At 38.8% G+C, this 21,093-nt stretch overlaps 1 protein-coding gene across 2 annotated transcripts in view; it reads left to right on the top strand.

The window, feature by feature from the left end:
* Positions 1 to 20,109, top strand: part of RGS10 (regulator of G protein signaling 10) — a 68,008-nt gene extending 47,899 nt beyond the window's left edge. For both annotated transcript variants that reach the window (XM_072623997.1, XM_072623988.1), the window contains exon 5: positions 18,970 to 20,109. In XM_072623997.1, the coding sequence (XP_072480098.1) occupies positions 18,970 to 19,116 (147 nt within the window). In that variant the 3' untranslated portion in view covers positions 19,117 to 20,109. The remainder of the gene's footprint in view (positions 1 to 18,969) is intronic.
* Positions 20,110 to 21,093: the final 984 nt, after the last annotated feature.

Genomic DNA, 21,093 nt, shown 5'->3' with positions numbered 1-21,093 from the left:
TTTCACAAATCATGATAATCACATTTTCTTTTTCCCCTTATTTATCCTTTAGATGCCCCGATGTTAGTGTTACAAAAGGAAGGCAGCTAGGTGGTACAATGGATAGAGAACTTGGGCTTGGCATCAGGAAGTCACTTAATCCTATTTTCCTCAGTTTCTTCATCTGTAAAATGAGCTGGAGATGGAAATGGCAAGCCACTTTAGTATTTTTGGCAAAAAAAACCCCAAATGGGGTCACGAACAATCAAACATTACTGACAGGACCGAACAGCACCCACAAGGAATGTGGCATTCAGGCTTCAAAAGACTGGCCCTCTGAGCATAATCTGGCATGGTTCAAATGACTCACCTCTGTGTCCCTCAGTTTCTTCACTTTAAAATGTAGTTAATAATAGGTGCCTACATCATCAAAGTCAGTGAATTTGATGAAGACATTTATGAATTAAATCTACATAAACAAAAATTTTATTGGCACCTACATCTTTCTTTGTTTTTTTTTTAACATTCATAACTTTTGCTCTTTCTGGTCTATAGTGAAGTTTCTTCTTAATTATTTGTTTAAAAACGTTCAAAAATGAAATGTTGGTAAAGCATTTTGCAAAATTTAAAGCACTATATTAATGCTAGTTATTATTATTGCTGTTGTTATTATATGTGCACGTATTCATGCAGCAAACATCTCCATCAAATTTCTGACGATTGTGTTCATTGTTGTTTGACATTAAGAAAGCCAGGCTGGTTCTGGAGTATTTCCCCTGGTTACTAATGGAAACTTTGAAAGTTCAACTTATAATGTGAAAAGAGACCAATTAGTCACAGGCAGTCTAACAAACACTTTTCTTTGGAAAAGAAAATGTTAGGGTCAGTCTGGACTGCCATCAGATCTTGGGTCAACATGATTAAGCATGTTCCTGCCTAGAATATGTGATTGGCAGGGATCTGAGGGGCTACAAGTACCTTCCACTGGAAGAGGATTCCACAGTTTTTCTGGAGAAGGACATCCTAATAAGTGGCTCTTACTAAACAGCATGTATTTGACCAAATTGTGGGTAGTGGGAGGAAGAAAATTGTTTGTCACTCAGGATGCTGGATTTTAAAATAAAAGAGCTTCATGGTGACATGGGTGTGAAGGATTTAAAGTGAAAGATTCCTTCCTTCCTTCTTTCCTTCCTCTTTGTGTCTTTCTTTCTCTTTCTTTTCTTTCTTTCTCTTTCTTTCTTTTCTTTCTTTCTTTTTTTTTTCTTTCTTTCTTTCTTTCTTCCTTCCTTTCTTTCTTTCTTTCTTTCTTTCTTTCTTTCTTTCTTTCTTTCTTTCTTTCTTTCTTTCTTTCTTTCTTCCTTCCTTCCTTCCTTCCTTCCTTCCTTCCTTCCTTCCTTCCTTCCTTCCTTCCTTCCTTTCTTTCTTTCTTTCTTTCTTTCTTTCTTTCTTTCTTTGTTTCTTTCTTTCTTTCTTTCTTGTCCAAGTAGCAACTCAGCACCAGTTCTGCCCCTTTCCTGCCAGTGCTCTTTGTACTGTAAAGAACCCTATCGCTATTTCCTCTGGAATGAGGAGAAGATTTTTGCCAGGGCTACTGCTGTGAAATAGAATTGTAACTGGTGATTTCTTTGCATACACCCTTTTATAGAGATTGAGATAGGCATATAATTTTTCAAGGGATAGAAAGAACCTCAGTTTCTCCTCTGTACACTTTAGGGTCAGAGTCTGCTGTCAGCTACAGTTTATCCAGAAAAGGTCACTATAGCAGTAAGAGTTTATATCTATCTATCTATCTGCCTGTCTATCTATCTATCTTACGTATATGTATATATATGTATGTGTGTATGTATATGTATGTATGTATATTGGTGTGTACACACACATGTATGAATGAATATGCGAACCTACAATTTACCTTATGACCATGAGTCAGTCACTTCCTGCCTTTTCTTCCTCACAGACAGAACCACAATTGGGAAATTTAGCATTTGGGGCAATTCATTTGAGTGGGGTTAGGGAAGGGAGGAATCATCCTCTAAAGTATTAGTATGCTTAGGTATTATTAAAGTAAACTGGAGACACAGGTCATGGGAATTGAAGAGAGAGATCCTGGAAAGGTAAGGGTATGAGGGTAGAAAACACCAACAAATCAGGTATTGAACTTATTTGGGACAGTTCAGATGACCTGAAGGACTAGAGTTGACAGCACCAAGAATCTGGGCAAAGACAATAAATTCCAGAGGCCTCCAGTTACCCATAGGGTCAAATACTAACTTCTCTATTTGGTATTTCAAGCCTTTCAAGTAGGCTCCAACATACTTTTCCAGTTTTATTATTCATTATTTCCCTTTGTGCACTCTATGATCCAGCCAATCTGACCTTGCTGTGTGCCCTCTTCATACTCCTTGCTGGCACAGGTAGAGCCTCTCTCCCCTCACCTGCCCCCTCAGAATGCACTCCTCTCACTTCTGTTTCCCAGAATCCCTAGTTTCCTCCAAAGCCTGACTCAAAGACCATATTCTTCAAGAAGTCTTTCCTGATTCTCACAGTTGCTAGTGCTTCTCTCCCTCCCCCAAATCGCTATGTGAATGTTTCATTTTTGTCTTTGTATCCCTGGCACCTAGAACAGGGCGTTTCACAAAGTAATTACTTAACAAATGTTTGTTGGGGATTGAGTGATCTTCAAAGGAAGATGGATGGATGCTGAGTGATGGTGGCAGGGAGAAGATCCAGGAGTGGTGGGGGAATCAAAGATTCTACCAACTCTTCCTCTTGGCCCTCCATCAGGGGAATTGGGAGAAAAAAATCATTACAGAATCATAGAATTGGAGAATTGAATGAGACCATCTGACCCAACTTATACAGGAAAGGAAACTCCACTGTAACACCCAACAAGTGGTTGTCTAGAAGAGGAGCCCAGTGCTTTTATAGTCTGTTCCATTTTTGGACACCTCTAATTTTTAGCAAATTTTTCCTTGTATCAACCCTAAATTTGTCTCTTTGCGTCTTGTATCATTGTTCCTGGTTCTGTTCTTTGGGGCCATCCTCTTCCTGATAGCCCTTCAAACACTTCAAGACATCTTTTGTATCCAGTCTCCATGTTTTTCACTACTCCTCTCCTGCCTTAACTTATCTCTTCTCTAGGCTACATATTGTCTAGTTCCTTCAATCCCATTATGACATTGAATCAAGACCCTTCAGTATCCTGGTTGCCTTCCTCCGGATATACTTTACCTTTTCAGTGTCCTTCTTAAAAGACATTGTGTCAGTGCGCCAGGCGTAAACACAGTACTACTCTAGGATAGTGTTTCTCAAAATTTTGGGTCTCAGGACCCCTTTATACTTCAAAATTTTTTCAAAGTCCTCCCAAAGAGCTTTTGTTTATGTGGACTATGTTTATAGATATCTATCATATTAGAAATTAAAGCATCTCTTAGTATTATTATGAAAATATTTTTGACTTCTTATATCCACTGAAAGGGTCTTTGGGACTTCAACATAATCTTGGGTCACACTTTGAGGACTACTGCTCCAGATGAATGAATGACCAGACCAAAGTACAGAGGGGCTATTCCCTTCCAATTCCTAGAAGTTATATCTTTTCCATTAGTTTTCTTGGCTGCCATATCATATTGCTGATGTTTATTGAGCTTGTGTCCACTAATACCATCACTCACCTTCAGCTTGAACTTGTGAAATTGATTTTTTTGTATCCAAGTACATTTATCCCTTTTGAATTTCATATTATTAGTCAATAAATATTTATTAAGCACCTACTGTGTTCCAGGCACTGTGCTAAGTGTTGTGGTTTCAAAAAGAGGCAAAAGATAGTCTCTGTCCTCAAGGAGCTCACAATCTAATGGAGAAGACAACAAGCAAACAAATTTGTACAGGCAAGCTATGTATAGGTTAAATAGGAAACAACATGAGAAGGAAGGTATGAAAATAAGGGGGGTTGGGAAAGGCTTCCTGTAGAAGATGGGCTTTTAGCTAGGACTTAAAGGAAGTCAGTAGGAGACGACATGAAGGACAGCCAGAAAAAATGACCAGAGGCTAGAGATGGAATGTCTTATTCTTGGGACAGCAAGGAGACCTAAGTCATTGGATCATAGTATGTAGTGGGAATTAAGGTGTAAGAAGCCTGGAAAGGTAGAAATTATTATTAAATAATTATCATTAAGTTAAGCCCAGTGCTCTAGTCCAGTGATGTTTAATTTTCTTTCTATGTGACAGATCCCTTTTATAGTCTGGTGAAGCCTATGGATCTCTGCTCAGAATAATTTCTTAAATAACTAAGGAAAGTGCAAACTTTGAGGTCAGTGAAAATAAAGATGCATTTTTAAAAAACCATTTAAGCTCCTGGACCCCCTAAAGAAACTCTAGTCTGTTAGGATTCTTTTGGATCCTGATTCTGTGGTTCCCATTCCTTCCAGCCTTATGCTACCTGCAGTTTTGAGGAGTGTACCTTTATCTAAGTAATTGACAAAATGTTAAATAGCACGGGGTCCAGCACAGATCCCTAAGGTACTCCAATGGAGATTGAGTGTGGCCATCCAAACAGTTGTCTAATACACACATCTCCCTATCTACCCTGGTGAAAAGGATCATGGAGTGACCCTTCTTAGCACAAAGAACATTCTCTTGATTTCCCAGATGGTCAAATGAAGGTTAAATCATTATCTTTTTACAAGGTGGGGGATAGTGGTGGAAAAAATAAGATAACTCACCTTTTTTATGACCCTTTGAAGTTTACAGTGCTTTTATCTGGCCCAAGGGAGTCATCCCTCCTACCTTCAATTTGATAAGATGTAAGTCTCCTTTTGGGTCTCTTTTGATATACTTATCACCTTATTAAGAGGACAAAAGGCAGCTCTTGATTAAGTTTCTTGGAAAGGGCTGACCCCTAGATGATTTGGTGGACTGGGACCTTGGGACTATTGTCAGAGAAGTTGTCCCTGAGCTGGCCTGTAAAAAAGAAATGGCAGACCTCTCTCTGGCTCCTTTTTTCACTTGGCCCATGAACATTTCTTCAGGAGTATAGGTGATTTTTGTCCCCACTCCACTCCCAAGACCATTAATGGCTGCTTTGGGGCAAAAACACATAGGTAATCCAACTGAGTAAGAGGCAAGTTCCTAGACCAGGGGTGGGGAACCTGCGGCCTCAAGGCCACATGTGGCCCTCTAGGTCCTCAAATGTGGCCCTTTGACTGAATCTAGTTGGACTGATCATAATAAAAGTAATTTTAAAAAACATCTTTTTTTCCTGATTTCTTTGGGAGAATAATGCTTATGAAAAGTGATAAATATTGGATGATGAGTATTGGACTAGAAACAGAAATCCTTTTATTATCTCAAGCACTGTTATCAGCCTAGATCAGTAAATTTATGCCCACAGGAATTTTAATGTAATATCAAAGGGAATATGATAGTGCAAAGCCTGACCCATGGTGATGACCTTTAGGTTTAGAAGGCAAATATAGATAAACAGTTAATGCTCATTACTTAATTAATTTTCTGTCTCTCCCAAAGTGTACAGTTCTTTCTGTAGTTTATTTATTTTTCTCAAATAGACACAAATACATTAGGACAGCAGTTTCCAACCCTCTGGGTCCTCATGGAAACTTGGAGGATTAGGGTTATCATAAATAGTCTTTGTTTTCATATGTGAACTCATAGAAAAGCAAACATATCTTCTGTAGAATGATTAAATAGCATGTCTCATATATATATATGTGTGCGTTATTTTACTATTTTTCAAATGTATATTGATACTGCTATGAATAATAAAATATATTTATTTTAAAACAAAACAAGACAAAAGGACAACTTGGTGGTACAGTAGTTAGAGCATTGGCCCTGGCATGAGGGGGACCTGAGTTCTAATCCAGCCTTGGACCAGACACTTGACACTAGCTCTGTGATCCTAGGCAAATCACTTAAACCCAATTGCCTCCCCCTCAAAAAGAGTAGAAATTTAGACAGTCCAACTGAATTTAGTCAAAGGGAGGCACGAGGCACTTGAAGACATAGAGGGCCACATGTGGCCTTGAGGCTGCAGGTTCCCCACCCCTCTGACCTAGACAGTGTCACTTCTGCACCTCTGCCTCTTAATTAGAGGAAGGTAGTGCTATGCCAGAATCTAATCTTCTAGTCAGGGCAATTTAATTAGAAATTGTCTTCTGTTCTCTTCCATTCCAGTAGGGCTTTCAAGGAGAGAGGTATGGCCCATCCAAGGTCCTCTACAGAGACTTAGCTCTTAGCAGTAAGCTAATTAGATTGATCAGGGAATTCCCAGATCAATCACAATTGGCAAACAATTATAAAGGCAACCTGTCTGTGAAGGATGAGTATCTCCATTTTGCAGATATGGAAACTGAATTTCCTCAAGGTGAAGTGTCTAAGTGATAACCCCCAAATGCATTTACTTGTCCTTTATTCCTGGTACAAAATTATAGTATTCAGAAAGGGTAGTGTCACTAAAAGAATAATATTGAGAGAACATGTGTTATCTCTCCCCTTAGAATGTCTTCAGGGCATTCTTGCTTTCATATCTGTATCTCCAGGGCTTAGCATAGTGCCTGGCACCCAGGAAAGGCTTAATAAAGGCAACTTTTATTCATTCATTCATACCTTAGACAAGCTTTCATGATAGCAAGTTTGTGGATGAACAGTCAGTTTCTTCCTTTGGGCCCTTTATTCCTTGGACTTCCTACCTGGAACCCTTTACTGGACCCCTCCCATCTGCCATTAGACTACTTTAGAAAGACCCTGGGTTTTTGACCTGTTCTTCCAGTTTATGTTGCCATCTCCTGAATTTAGTTATGAACAACGTACCAGTTACTAGTGAGCATTCTACCTTGATTTATTATGCATGCTAAACGGTATCATTTCTTAAATCTAAATACAGAATAGTATAGTTGTAGGTGCATACCAATTATACATGTATGTGAAATATATATATATATATATATATATATATATATATATATATATACACACACACACATATATGTATTTTCCAGTATTATCAGAATAAAAAAAGGTGAAAAATCGATTTTAAATTCAAAGTACAAAATAGCGTAGTTGTATATATATACCAATTATATATACACATGTGAAATATATTTTTTTTTCCAGCATTATCAGGACAGAAATGTGAAAAGCAGATTTTAGATTCAAATACAAGGAAAATTGAAAAGGCAGCATGGTACAGTGGAGAATGCCAGATTAGAAGGCAGAGGATGCCAATTCAAGTACAAACTCTCTCTTGTTATCCATGTGACCTTGGGCAAGTCACTGAAACTATTTAGACTTTATTTTCCTCATGTGAAATGGGGAGATGAGAGAATTGGACTACGTGACTTCTAGGGATCATCTCTGGTGGGAGGTGGGGACACGTAGTCAGCAAACAAATGTAGAGAGGTAACTCCTGCCTCTGATAATACAGAATCCTCCGAGTCTTATGGGGATTTTACTTCACCTCTCTCATTGGCTTCCTTCCTGGTGGGTGTAGCGTGTTTGCTGGATACATTGTCGGTCTTGCTGCTAGTAACTGCTGGGTGAGTAGTCTGCTAGGAGTTGTTCCCTGGTACCAATTTTAGGGCTCCACTTTTTCAAGGCTACTTGCCAGTTATGGCAGCATGAGTCTGTGAGGGTCTAGCTAGAGCCTTCTGATGATGAGGGCAAACTGACTGGTTTTCAGTCATAGCCACTCTGCTCTGTTAACAAAAGTCAAGTCAGAGCATCCTTAGGCTGAGAGTAAATCTTTTCTACTCCTTTGGAGATCACAGTTGTCTGTTCTAGACAACTGTCTCATCTAGAGTTAGATAATCCCTAAATCCTCTCTGGCTTGGCAGGTAAGTGATTTGAGCCTGGACAGAAGGTAAGGCAAATTTCATAGTTCTCCATCCACCAATGCATATCTGATGGGAGTAAAACCAGTGCTTTGGTGTTCTATTTTGAGTGGGTGGGTGGGAACTTCAGTCTCCTTACAATTTCCTTATTGAAATTTTGAATATAGATTTCTATACTCTTCTTTGGCATTCTATTTATATGAAACAGGGGCTTTCCTCTTCTTCCTCTGTTCTTTTCTAGTATCTTCCTTTTTCTCTCCCTTTTCATTCCTCTTGTTAAGCCAATAAAACAACAAAAGCACACCCAGACCCTATGCTTGTCTTATTTAACCTCCTCTGTGACCCATGAAGACATTGGGAATTCTGAAGGAAATTTGGTCTTCTTCCTCCATTAGAATGTGAGTACTTTATCATTGTTTCAGCCCTTCTAATTGCTCAAATGTCTTTACTTTTCTGGCTTTCTCTTGACTCCTGTGTTTGCATTTCAAAGTCTCTGCTTAACTTTGGCTCTTTCCTCAGGAATTCTTGAAAGATTGTTTTAAGATCCATTCTTACCCTTGACTGTCTTTTCAGTAGAATTATACTCAGTTTTTTTGCAGGATAAGCTAGTTTTGGTTGTAAGTCTTTATCTTTGCCATTTGGAAAATCTGTTCCCAGGTTTTCTCTCCTTTATAGTGATATATTGCCAAGGATCAGCCAATCCTTATTGTAGTCCATTGGTTCTTGAATTCTTTCTTACTGGTTGCTTGCATTAATTTTCTTTGACTTGGAACCTCTGGATTTTAGCTATAACATTCTTTGATGTTTTCAGTTTGGAGTTCCTTTCAGAAGGTGATTGGTGGAATCTTCCTATTTTCACTTTGCTCTCTAGTTCTAATAGTCATATATGACTTCTTGAAATATGGCATCCAGGTTTTCGTATAGTCATGGTTTTCAGGAAGTACAAAGATTCTTGAATTATTTCCCCCTGACCTGTATTCCAGGAATTTTGAAAAAAGGGGTTTTATATTTTCTTTTTATTTTTCCAATTTTTGACTTTGTTCTAATATTTCTTAGCATTTAGTCATTGAATTCTCTTTTCTCTCTTTCTGTTTTTCATAAAGTCTGCTTCTTGGATGAAGTTTTCTAACTTCTTTTCTATGCTATTTATTTTTCTTAAATTTTTTTCTTCCTAAACTCTCATTTTTTTCCTCTTCATTTTTTCCCCCTTATTCCCTTGTGGTGCTTGAGGCCAAATCTTTTTTTTCTTCTTCTTCTGAGACTTTACTTATACTTGATATAGAGTATCTCTCTTCTTCTACGTTTACCTCTTGGACTTCTCCTAACACAATTTATTTCTTAATTATGCCCATGTTTTAGCTTGTTTAGTTCTCCATTTGGGATTTTGTGCTCAGGTTAGTCCCCTCAAACCCTGTTGGATCAGTTGGGTAGGCCTTGTTTTATCCTGCCCACTCTGTTTGGAGGCTGCTGCTATTGCTGAATTGGATGGCTGGCATTAGGTCTCACCTTGTGCTTCAATCCTTGACTTGTTTCTCAACTTCCTGGTGTCCCAGTGCAGATTCAGACCCCAGCTAGTCTCTTTTCTCTTTCTTTTTGCATGATCCTCAATTAAAGGCTGGTTCTGTCCTTTCACTCTGGCCTTATGAAGCCTCAATGCATTGTTGGATAAAACTTTGGTCTCGGGTTTCCACACCTTCAGGTGTTGGCATCTAAGGCCTGGGTTGGCTTTGTCTCCTTTTGTAGATCTCAGTGCTCCAAGGAGTATACTGACTGGCATTGTATCCCTGCTCATTGACCTGTTGGGGATGATTCTGTCACCCATTTATGTTATGAAAGGCCAGGACTGGAATTTGTTTTCAGCCACCCAGTTACTGGACCTGGCACTGGCTTTTAATCCTCTTTTCCCGATCCATTTGTGGGGGTTTTCTACTGACTCCCTTTCCCTCTTTGCCTTGAGTTGGCTTCTACCGTTCTCCTTGTCTCTTCCTGTTTCTGGCCATCTTTTTGGACAGTTCTGGACTGGAAGGAGGAGTTTCCGTGTCTTTTATGATTTCTTGACCTTTCATCAGCTTTTTTGAGGCTTTTTCCAAGTATTTGCTGGAGTTTATGTAGGAAGGCCAGACTTTTCTACGGCTATTACCAATGCCATCTTAACTGAGAATTAAAAAAAGTTTTTTACAGAATTAAATTCATATTGGATATCAGTGGGGGGAGGGTCAGGTGCTAAATTCTCCTTTTAAAAAAGCTTGGCCAAAAGGACTATAAAAGTGTATGAAAAATGAAAGGAGAATAAATAGCATAGAACACAGGTGGAAAAAGGACTCAAGGTTAAAACCAACCCCACTCTTTGCCTTTGCTTTGGTGATTCAAGTTGAAAACCTGTTCTTTGGACACTGACTCTGGCTATCTTAAGCCTCTAGCACTAATCTGGTTATCTTCCTCTTAAAAGCACCGTTATCTTTTTCCAGACAAGAAAGAATTTTTAAAATGACTAGCCTTTGAGGTAATTTCTGAGCTAGCAAAGTTAGTGCCAGCATCTGCCTCTATAGGTCAAAATGTCCAGACTTTGTCAGTACATTAATATCTCTATGAAAGCTTTTATAAAGTCTTGGCACTGTGATTTCATTCCCTTTGGGAGAACATTGTGAGTTCAGTTTGAAAAGAGCTGGATATCTCTGCCCCAACCCATTACAAGACCTCCTCAGGAAACTCCAGGAAAGAATTTGAAGTAAGAGTTTTTGTTATTTTCATTCCTGTTCTTAATTTCAACCTTCCCTCCCATATTCTGCAAGCAAACTTCCCTCCTTACTTCAGTCTGAACCTTGTGATATAATCCTTTTGCATTTCACAAAACCAGAACCCTTCATATTCTTGTGCCAATCCTATAATCACTTTATTGTGTGGAAATGTTCCTCTGCCCTTTCCTGCTTAAAGCACGTGTGTTTGTAAAGAGTCTACAAACTGCAATTCAAATGTCAGAATGCTTTGCGGGGTACATTGAGAGAGACTACACATCCTGTATTTTTTCTTTTTCTTTTTGAGACAGTCTCGACTTTAAAAAAAGAAAGTGGTTGTGTTTTTTTCCCCACAAGAACTTTGCAAAAAACAAAATGACATATAACGCCATATATCCTGATTTTTGATTTGGAAAATATAGCAACTATAGGTATGCTCCAATCTACTCAACTGCAATCAGATTTTTGCACAAGTTATAAACAGTCATGTTAAAAATATGTTTATATTTTACTTGTTGCTAATTTTTTCTCCCTCTCAATTCTTGCTTATGCCTCCCTGAAATGAATATAATGAAGGATTTTGACAGATTATGAGCCTCCTCCCCCGCCAAAAAAGGAGAAACAAGTTGCTGGAGGGGAGGATTCATTAGGTCCTTCAGGTATTTATTTTTGAAAAGTTTTAAATTCTTATTAGTCTTGGAATATAACTTGCCAAGCAAATAGAATTTAGAGCTAGAAGCAATATTAAAGATCATTAATGTGACCTCATTTTACAAATGAGGAAACTGAGGACCATAAAGGTAAAGTAATAGTAGTAAATTTTGGTTCAAGGGGCTTTATTAAGTACTTATGGACTTTCAGTTTAGTCTTTTCATTTTTCATATGCTATGGTTATATATATCTCTGTAAAGGAATTATATCACAACGTAGTGAACTTTAGAAAATTTAAACTTAACCTTTAGATTTTTTCTTTCATACACTAAATATGGTAGTATTCAACAATTAGGGGGGGAGGAATACTTTCAGATGTCACTTTAATTTTGCAGCAAACATGGGGAAAGATCAGAGCCAAGATTGGGAGGGGAAATTGAGGGTGGAAGGGAAAGCTGCTGGTCATGAAAAAGGCTGCTCCCTTTCTGATGTGGAATGGTTGTGAGAAGTTGCATGTCTGCAGCAAGGATCATTTCTCATTTTTCAGAGGGCGTCCAACCTCCAGCTGCTTATAGGGCTGAATTCCAGTACAGCAAAGTTCAACAATTTACATTCCAGGCCCACAGCTCACAGGCAGCCAGCAGTGTGTGTGCCAAAACCCAAAGCCCTTCTGGGCCACAGTTATCTGGCCAAAAAAGGGGCACACGACCGCAATCTATCGGCAGCCTGGTTTTTTCATTTCTTCTCTATTCTCGTTCTTTTAATTTTATGTTTCTACTTAGTCTTCTAGTCAGATCCTGACAAATTTCTCCTTTTGGCCTCTCCAATTCTTTTCTGTTTTTCCCCAAACAGTCAATAATTTGACTCTTGATTGCCCTCTTCCCAGTGTAATTGTGGTACAGCTCAGAATTAATGATAAGCTAGCAAATGTAGCCAGAGCTCCTAATATTATTGGTCTGGATAGGATCTATATGTAAATATAAATTTATGCGTACAACTATACACAACTGTACACGTTATATACACCCATATATATGTCTGGGTTTATTGTATGTACATCCTGGTATGTATGTACATACACGTACATACATGCATATACATATATACACACATATGTATGTATGTATGTATGTCCTGGTTCTGGGGCTTGACCACTCACCAGTTGTGTGACCTTGGTCAAGTCACTCACTTTTCTAGGCTTCACTTTTGCCATTTGTAACAGGAGAAAACTAGGTGGCACAGTAAAGTGCTAGACTTAGAAATCAGGAAGACCTATGTTCAAACCCCGCCTGGGATATATGCTTTGTGATCCTGGAAAAGTAACTCTACTTCTTTCAGATCTCAGTTTCTTCATCTTAAAGCACCTACTTCATAGGATTGTTGTGAGAATCAAATGAGGTAGTCATGCTTAAATCTCTCTATAAATAGTAGCTAAGTGATAACCTAATGGTAGCTAGTGTTTATGTAGCTCTTTAAGCTTTGCCGTGGGCTTTACAGATATTATCCCATTTAATCCTCATAACACCTCTGATAGGTAGTTACTGTTATCATTCCTTTGTTACAGATGAGGAAACTGAAACAGGCAGCAAGTGACTTGCTCAGGGTGTCAGTGTCAAAGGCATGGCTGTCAATATTATTGTTATACGACCTTTTAGGTCCTTTCTAGTTCTTAGAATCTATCAGTCCAGCTTATCAGGTTTGTGTGATGTCTTTGGGTAGAACTGCCTTTTAGCTGTCTTCACTTACTCATTTTCCTATCAAGGACTTGTAATCAAGAGCTTTCTGGGATCCATCTACAGAAGACTTCTTTATTGTCAGAGCACAGCCTGCAGGCAAGGCTGCCTTGGGTACTGCACCCTTTGATTAGAAGGACTTTTGGGAAGTCTTAGATCTTTGGGACGCTATTGAGTGAGTGAATATAATAGGCATCTTATAACTCAAAAAGATGAAGACATAGTATTCAGAGCTATTAAGTCTGACTGACCCCTGAACAAGAATCTCCTTTGCAATGTACCCCAACAAGTGGTTTTCCAGCTTTTGCTTGAAGATATCAAATGAGGAAAAACCCCCTGTCCTCCCAAGGTATCCCGTTGCATTTTTGTACAGCTTTAGTCATAGACATATACCTTTCCTCTCAACACTGTATGGTTCTTAGACTGACAGCAAAATGGTTCAATATAACTAAGTTATAGAAATTAAAGAGGTAATAAGGCAACCAGAGGAAGAGACAGAGATAGATAATGTGCCAATTGGGTCAAACTAGGGGTGGGGAACCTGCAGCTTCGAGGCCACGTGTGACCCTCAAAGAACTCAAGTACAGCCCTTTGACTGAATCAAGACTTCATAGAACTGTAAAACTTGGACTCAGTGTAAAGGCTACACCCAAGGATCTAGAAGGCCACATGTGACCTTGAGGCCACAGGTTCTCCACTCCTGGGTCAAATCATTGCTTCAACCCCCAACTCCCCTCATACCCTAGTAGAGAAAATCCAAGACTCTGTCCAAGAGCTCTGGGAAGAACAGTACACCTACCGTATTAGATCACTTACTCTTTTTTCCCAGGCTGGACTTTACAGCTTTCATTCAGGAGAACAACCCCTGTGGAGAAGTGTCTACCATCCCCTTTCCTACCACCAAACCCAACTGCTACAAATGGATGAGCCCCAAAGCCATGAAACAGAGTTTCCCCACACCATCTATCTCACCCCATTCCGTTGGTCCCATCATACATGGAAGCAATCCCTTGTAGACATGCGACTTCTGGGTACTGCCTCTTTTGGAACCATAGCTCTTGTCTTCTCAGAAGGCACAGCTACTGAACTTCCAGAAAGAAAGCTTGTCATCATCAAAATCCTTGGCACCTTCGATGATTTCCGTATCAGAAGCAGATAGGTTTTTTTGTTAATGAAAATGGCACCAAGGAAGATACATTAACATCTACCTTGCTATTGGGTCAAGAGACCACTGGGCCTTTCCATCTGACATGCAGCTAAAATTTCTTAGAAGCTTTGTCTTTCTCTTCGAATTCTAGAGAAACAGTCTTAGTTTTCTTTTTGTATCTCCAATGTTAGTTTAATGTTTTGCACATAATAAACTCTTTACAAATTCATTTATTCAGTATAGGACAGAACTCCAGGCCTAATCTAGGAAGACTTTTTTTTGACCAGTGGGGCATTTCACATCTAAACAAGGCAGGAAAGGTTTTTTACGTTCTCTTGTGAAATACTTAGGGTGCACCAGAGCTGCCCAACAAAATGGTATTTGATTACACAAGGAGGTATTGACCGAAATATCTCATCCTTGTGTTCCATGGTCCACACCCACTTGGAGGTTCCCTCTCTTGGGTGCTGTTAAAAGTCACCTTCCTTCAAAACATTTAGACATTTTGCCATGACTTTTCGCACTTTTCACTAAAATGAGACAAACTTTACCTCTTTTATCTCCCCTCCCTCTTCTGCCTACCTGGTATGGCTCCAAATAAAGTGTTGGGGTTTTGTTTTTTTTGTTTTTTTTCACTCTGAGAGAGTTGCTCTGAAGCATCTACCTTAGGCAAACAGGATGTTACACCCACACACATGGAAAGTTCCCATAAAACATTTGGGTTATACTTAATCTTTCTTTGATTTGTGTGTCTTCAACTTAAATTTGTCTTTTTTTCTGTATAAACAGGAATGCTGTGTGTGTGTGTATGTGTGTGTGTGTGTGTGTAAAATAAGACATTTTCTTCCCTGTCCCCTAAGTCTGCAAATGCAACACTTGAGAGAGACTTGTAAGATTGTTTTCATTTGTCACGCTTGGCACATCCTGTTTATTAAACCAGCCAAACATCCACAAATTCTTCTTGGAGACTCTAGTGACTTGGAGAACTATGAAATGTAGTCAATAGTGGCTCATGGCTTAGTTGGTGATGAGTCTGGAACCCAGAGGTGATGCAAGAGAAGACTTATGTGATGGGTTATTTCTTTTTTAAAAAGAATTACACTTTTTGCCTTTTCTCCAAGGATCTTTTCCCCCAAATTTCTCCCAATCTAGGCAAGATATAATTATATACTGTACTATTTCTCATTCCTCCTCCCAAGAAACTCCATCAGAAGTCAAAGATGAAGTTGTTGTTAAGGAGGTGAAGGAATGAAAAGGGGATTCCAGTTAGGGGAGTAGGTTCTGAATACAATTACTAGAGTTCTAAGGAAAGGTTTGAAAGGAATCTTTGGGATTCACACAGCTAAAGGATACACACATACCCTGGGGTAAAAAGCAACAAGAATAACAGTCCTTCCTTGTTCCATGAATTACATACTTATGGTGGGGCAGTTAGGTGGGGCAGTGGATAGAGCACTAGTGCAGGAGTCAGGAAGGCCCTGAGTTCCAATCTCAACTCAGACACTTGACACTCACTAGCTGTGTGACCTTGGGCAAGTCACTTAACCCCAGTTGCCTCATCCTGGGTCATCTCCAGTCATCTTGATGAATATCTGGTCACTGGATTCAGATGACTCTGGAGGAGAAGTGAGGCTGGTGACCTGCACAGCCCTCCCTCCCTCAAAACAAGTTGTGTCATCATTTCTCTGATAGCATGGTCTTCTTTGGGCAATGAAAGATGAACACACATACTTATGGTAAAATAAGTGCTTTGAAGATGTTTAAGATAATCACTTATAGAATTTTTTTTAATAGCATGTATTTGATAAATAGACAAAGCATTTAGAAAAGTGCCCTGGACCACTTTTCAGGATAACCAACTTTCTCTCCCCTTCTTCCTCTAGCTCTCCTTTGGAGGGGTTCTAGAAGTTGGATGTCCACTTGTTAGAGATGGTAGGGGATGGTCCATGCTTCATACAGGGGCATGGTTCTTAACATGAGGTTCACGAACATGTGGCTTTTAAGAAATATTTTGATAACTCAATATAATTTCCTTTGTAATCCTATGCATTTTAAAACATTATTCTGAGTCATTTTGACTATTATAAGTATTCAAATTAACTACAAAGAACCTATGAAGGAAGATGCTATCTGCATCTAGAGAAAGAATTGATAAATAGAAGTATGTATAGAATGATTTTACATATATATGTATGTGTGTATATGTATATATCACACACATATATTTGTATCTAATGGTGGGAGGAAGGAAGAAAACATAAGAAATTTATATGATGACTTTATTATATATTTAAAAGGAATAACAAATTGTATATAATAAATTAGCAGTTTCGTACGCGTGCATCTTTTAAAAAATTCTGCTGTGTTATAGAAATGCTTGTTTTATTCCATATGTTAACTTTTTTTTTCTGAGAAAAGGACTGCAAGTTTCACCAGACTGTCAAAGGAGTCCATGAGACAAAAAATTTCAGAAGCCCCGATGAGACTAGGTGACCTCTAATGTCCTTTTAACCCTGTGATTCTCTGAGCTCTGAGAAGCTTGGGCAGCATTCCACTTTGTTGAATGTGATCTGATGCAAGCAAAAAACTGGCTTTTCTTATCTCCATTTTCATGATAATTTAATTTTGTTATCTCCCTATTGAATATGCCAAAACCCATGTTTAAAAGCCCATGATAGATATCAGTGGTAAAGGGATTTTCCCCTTATGGGCCACATCCTTTTATCAGTCAGAAAATGCTTCTTTCTACCTTGTCCTTTTAAATGCTCCATCTTCTTTGTTGGGCAAACTTTTGCTGCAAATAATGTAAATATTACTATTTCTTTTTTAATGAAGAGGGAAAGTGAGGTTTAATAATGTTCATTCAGGCAGAGATGATGAGTCTGGAACCCCCAACTTTCAGCTTGAGCACAGCACATTCCACTGGAACTCAGTGGCTCAGACATTCTTTCTCTTCATTGTTTATTCAAGATCCTTTTAGCTCTTGGTAAAATGATTGATTGGAATGATTTCCTTCACAGAGACAGATGACATAGCTAGTCTTACCCCTTACTTTTTTGCTGTCTAAGGACTTCTCATGTTTTCTTTTAAACAAATTCCTCCTGAGAGTCTCTCCCTGGCAAGACTGCTGCTTTCCTACCCTGAATATGCAACTGTATTGTTCCTTGGCAAAATCACAGATATGTTTGGAATCTCAGACATCATCATAATATTGGAATCATGTCATATGATACCATAATTATACTGTGACCAATATTTCTACAGCCACGATTTCTATCCTAAAATGCCCCAAACCTTTCAGAAGTTAAGTGAAATAAGACCTCTGTTATCTTTCCAGGTAAATTAGAATTACAAATGACTTTTTGATACTACACTATAAATCAATGTTGGGCAAAAATAAAGCTATAATAATATCTGAGATATACATGATGCTTTAAAGTTTTTCATAGATTTTCTCTTCATTGAGATATCCTTATTGTTTGCAGTTCTTTAATACTTCATAAATTATCTCATTCAACTCTCACACAGCTCTGTGAGGCAAATAGCACAGGTATCCCCATTTTAAAGTTGGAAATTAAGGCTCAGAAAGGTTGAGAATTTGCCTAAGTTTACACAGCTACTGAGGATCAGAGCAGACAGCTAGGTGGTGCTGTGGATGAAGTACCAGGCTTCGAGTCAGGAAGACTCATCTTTCTGAATTCAAACCCAGCCTCAGATGCTTATTAGCTGTGTGACCCTAGGCAAGTCACTTAACCCTGTTTACCTCAGTTTCCTCATCTGTGAAATGAGCTGGAGAAGGAAATGACAGACCACTCCAGTATCTTTGCCAAGAAAACCCCAAACAGGGTCATGAAGAGTTGGATACAACTGAACAGAAACCACAGATATATTTCATATTCTCGTACATGTATTCACACTGATTAAAAGCATCCAGGGAAGATGCTTACCTGGTACAAGCTGTTTATTGCCTTACACTATTGGTTTTCTTTTTCTCTGTGTATGCATTTTTTCTCAATCCAGTCAGTAAGTAAGCTTACTAGAAGCAGAAAATGTCTCCTGACACTGTAGAGTTACACAGAAGGAGCACTAGACGGGTCAGAAAATGTGCATTCAAGTTCTGTCTCTGGCCTTTAGAAGAGAAAGAGAAGGGAAGGGAATAAACATTTATATGATGCCAACTGTGCGCCAGGCACTGTGCTAAGTGCTTTTATAAGTGGTATCTCATTCGGTGAACCCTGTTAGGTCGGTGCTGTTATTATTACCATTTTACAGTTGAGAAACTGAAGCAAACAGAGGATAAGTGACTTACTTGCCCAGGGTCACATAGCTAGCAAGTTTCTGAAGGGGTCTTCCTGACTCCAGGCCCAGCACTCTAGTCACTGTGCCATCTGCTGCCATAGAAACTGGATAATCATGGACAGGTCACTCAACCTCTCTGAACCTCAGTTTTCTCATCTTTCAAATGGCTGCGGGTACCCACCCTGCCTATCTCCTAGAGTAGTTTTGAACATTAAAGCAGATAATGAATACTAAAAGCTTTTGAAAAACTGTGAATTGCTACGTAACTGTAACTGTAAACTGAAGGGGACATTAGTCATGTAGAAATCTGTGGCTGCCCCATAGCACCTTACAAGCAAAGCACGTGGAGATGCTGCATTTCACCTGACCAAGCACCTCTTAAACACCCATGGTGAGCGAAGTTTTGTGGGTAGCACTGAACAAGATAAAAACTTAGTTAAGACTTAGCCCCTGCCTTCCTGAGTGATAAATGAGCCATAGATGGTTATGAACGGGATGCATGCACAGATAACTGTAATTCTAGATTAAGTATTTGTTGACTCAGTCTTCAGACTTATTTTTCTTTCACTCCTCAGATTTTTAATCTCATGAAGTATGACAGCTACAGTCGCTTCTTAAAATCGGATTTATTTTTAAAACACAAACGAACTGAGGAAGAGGAAGAAGATGCATCTGATTCCCAAACGGTAGCCAAAAGAGCTTCAAGAATTTATAACACATGATCTGGAGGAGAATGAGGACTGGCAACAGTTTTTTTTTTTTTAATTCTCAGGAACCATGTGGTGTATAGAACTGCTTGATTATCTATATGTGGACTAAGAAATATGAAACTTATTTGTGGTATTGTGTGTATCTTACTAATTGCTTGAGCCATTAGTTTTGCATGAAAGCTAATCTTGCCCAATGCCCTTGAAGAAAAAGTTTTTCCAGCTCTTTCCACATGCTGGAGACTCTCAAAGCATTGACTATGTTCAATAATTGTATGGATTAAGATACTTCCAAAAAAATCTTGTCTTCACTTAGGATAACAGAATGTTAGAGCTGGAAGATACCTTAGAGATCATTTTTATTAAAGACTTTCTTCTTTATTTTATTTTTTAGCAGAATGGGGCACTGAGGCCCAGGGAAGGGAAAGGAAGGGACTTAAGTAAGGTCACACAGCTAGTTGATGCCAAGTAAAATGCTTAGGGAAAATAGATAGGCTTTGCTTTTTTGTTCTTTACCCAGATGCCCCCAGGATGAGATTTGGGACATTTTCTCCAATTTGCCTTGCAAATTAGTTCAGGAATTACTTGTTTGGATGGTTTATTTATTGGTCACTGTAGGGCTTATCAACCATGCAGCCATGCTTTTTGGGTCTGAATATTTCTTGAAGGCAAATATATTAATGGAAAGAAATGAATTGTCAACAGCTTGTAAAGATTTGGGGAGCTCTATATGTCCATGTAATCAAAGAGTTATTATTTCTTCTGTGTGGATTTATGTGTGTGTAATCAATGGGTTATTATTTCTTCTGCTTTTCCCCATGGTTCATGACATTTCATGCAATAGGCTATTGACCTTTCTGGGAAACCCAGTCTTATAGCCCATCTTGACAGAAATAAGATCTTAGTGGTGAACAATAAATAAATACATGGAAAACGGTGCAGGATCCCCATAGCAACATAAGCTATAGTGTAGTGAAAGAATGACATTAAATGCATGCTGAAACTCAACAGTGACTTTTGGTTCTTCTTGTTCTTCGGTAGATGGTTCTCCAAAACCATGCTTTTCAATTCTACCTACTTTCTCTATCTCTCCTCTCCCCAACCTCCTCCCTTTTCCCTCCCCAAAAGAGACTTTTCCCCTTAAAGCATAGCTTCCTTGAGTGTAAGAGGTCAGATGATGGTTTTTTTGGGAGACCTCACACTGGAGAAGAGAATTCAGCAAGGAAAGGGGGGTGAGTAGATCCAAGGATCTCCTTACACCAGGCTGAGAGGCTTTGGCCAGATGCCCAGCAAGGCCAGGTCAGGCCAAGCCAGACCAGTTGTTCTCCCTTTTTCAGGACAGGGCAATAGAATTAGGAGGTGAGTGGGTTTTTTGGTGCTTTCCCTCCAGGCATGGATATAGTTCCCAAATAATTGTCTAGTCCAGAAAAATGGATGGATTTTTTTTTAAAAAAGCTCACTTGCCAGCTTTAAACCCATGTATTTAGAAACAAAGAATAAACCATACGGTGGAGTTTCCAACCTAACATCTCCATTTTCCAAATTCCAGTAATTCAATTACTCTGTGACCTATCTTATGATGTCTCAAGGACTGACTGAAAAAAAAAAAAAAAACAACAAACAAACCCAGTCTTAGAATCATAGATTTTCAGAGCTGGGAGGGATCTTAGAGATAAAAAATTATATTTCTATAGGGAGAAACAGAGGTTCTGTTAGTAGGAAGTGACTTACCCAGGTTAGTCTGAAGCCTTATATTTATGTTTCTTGGTTAAAAGCCCCCTCCTCTCTATATGAGAGATTATCATGAAAAGCATTTATGATTAACTTTCAGTTAACCGAAATTCTCAGTTATATGGTCTGCCCTTTATTTCATCAGAGTTTAAGTGCTAGCAACACAAGCTGACGGTTGACCCCACCTTCAAAAGATTTTAGAGTATGCTCCTCTGCTTCTGAGTCTACCCCATCCTGAAAGGAGATATTTCAAATTTGAGA

The sequence above is a fragment of the Notamacropus eugenii genome, chromosome 1, assembly GCF_028372415.1.
Source record: "Notamacropus eugenii isolate mMacEug1 chromosome 1, mMacEug1.pri_v2, whole genome shotgun sequence".
NCBI classification, from domain to species: domain Eukaryota; kingdom Metazoa; phylum Chordata; class Mammalia; order Diprotodontia; family Macropodidae; genus Notamacropus; species Notamacropus eugenii.
Note: the sequence above shows the minus strand (reverse complement) of the source record. Positions and strands in the feature narration are given on the sequence as shown.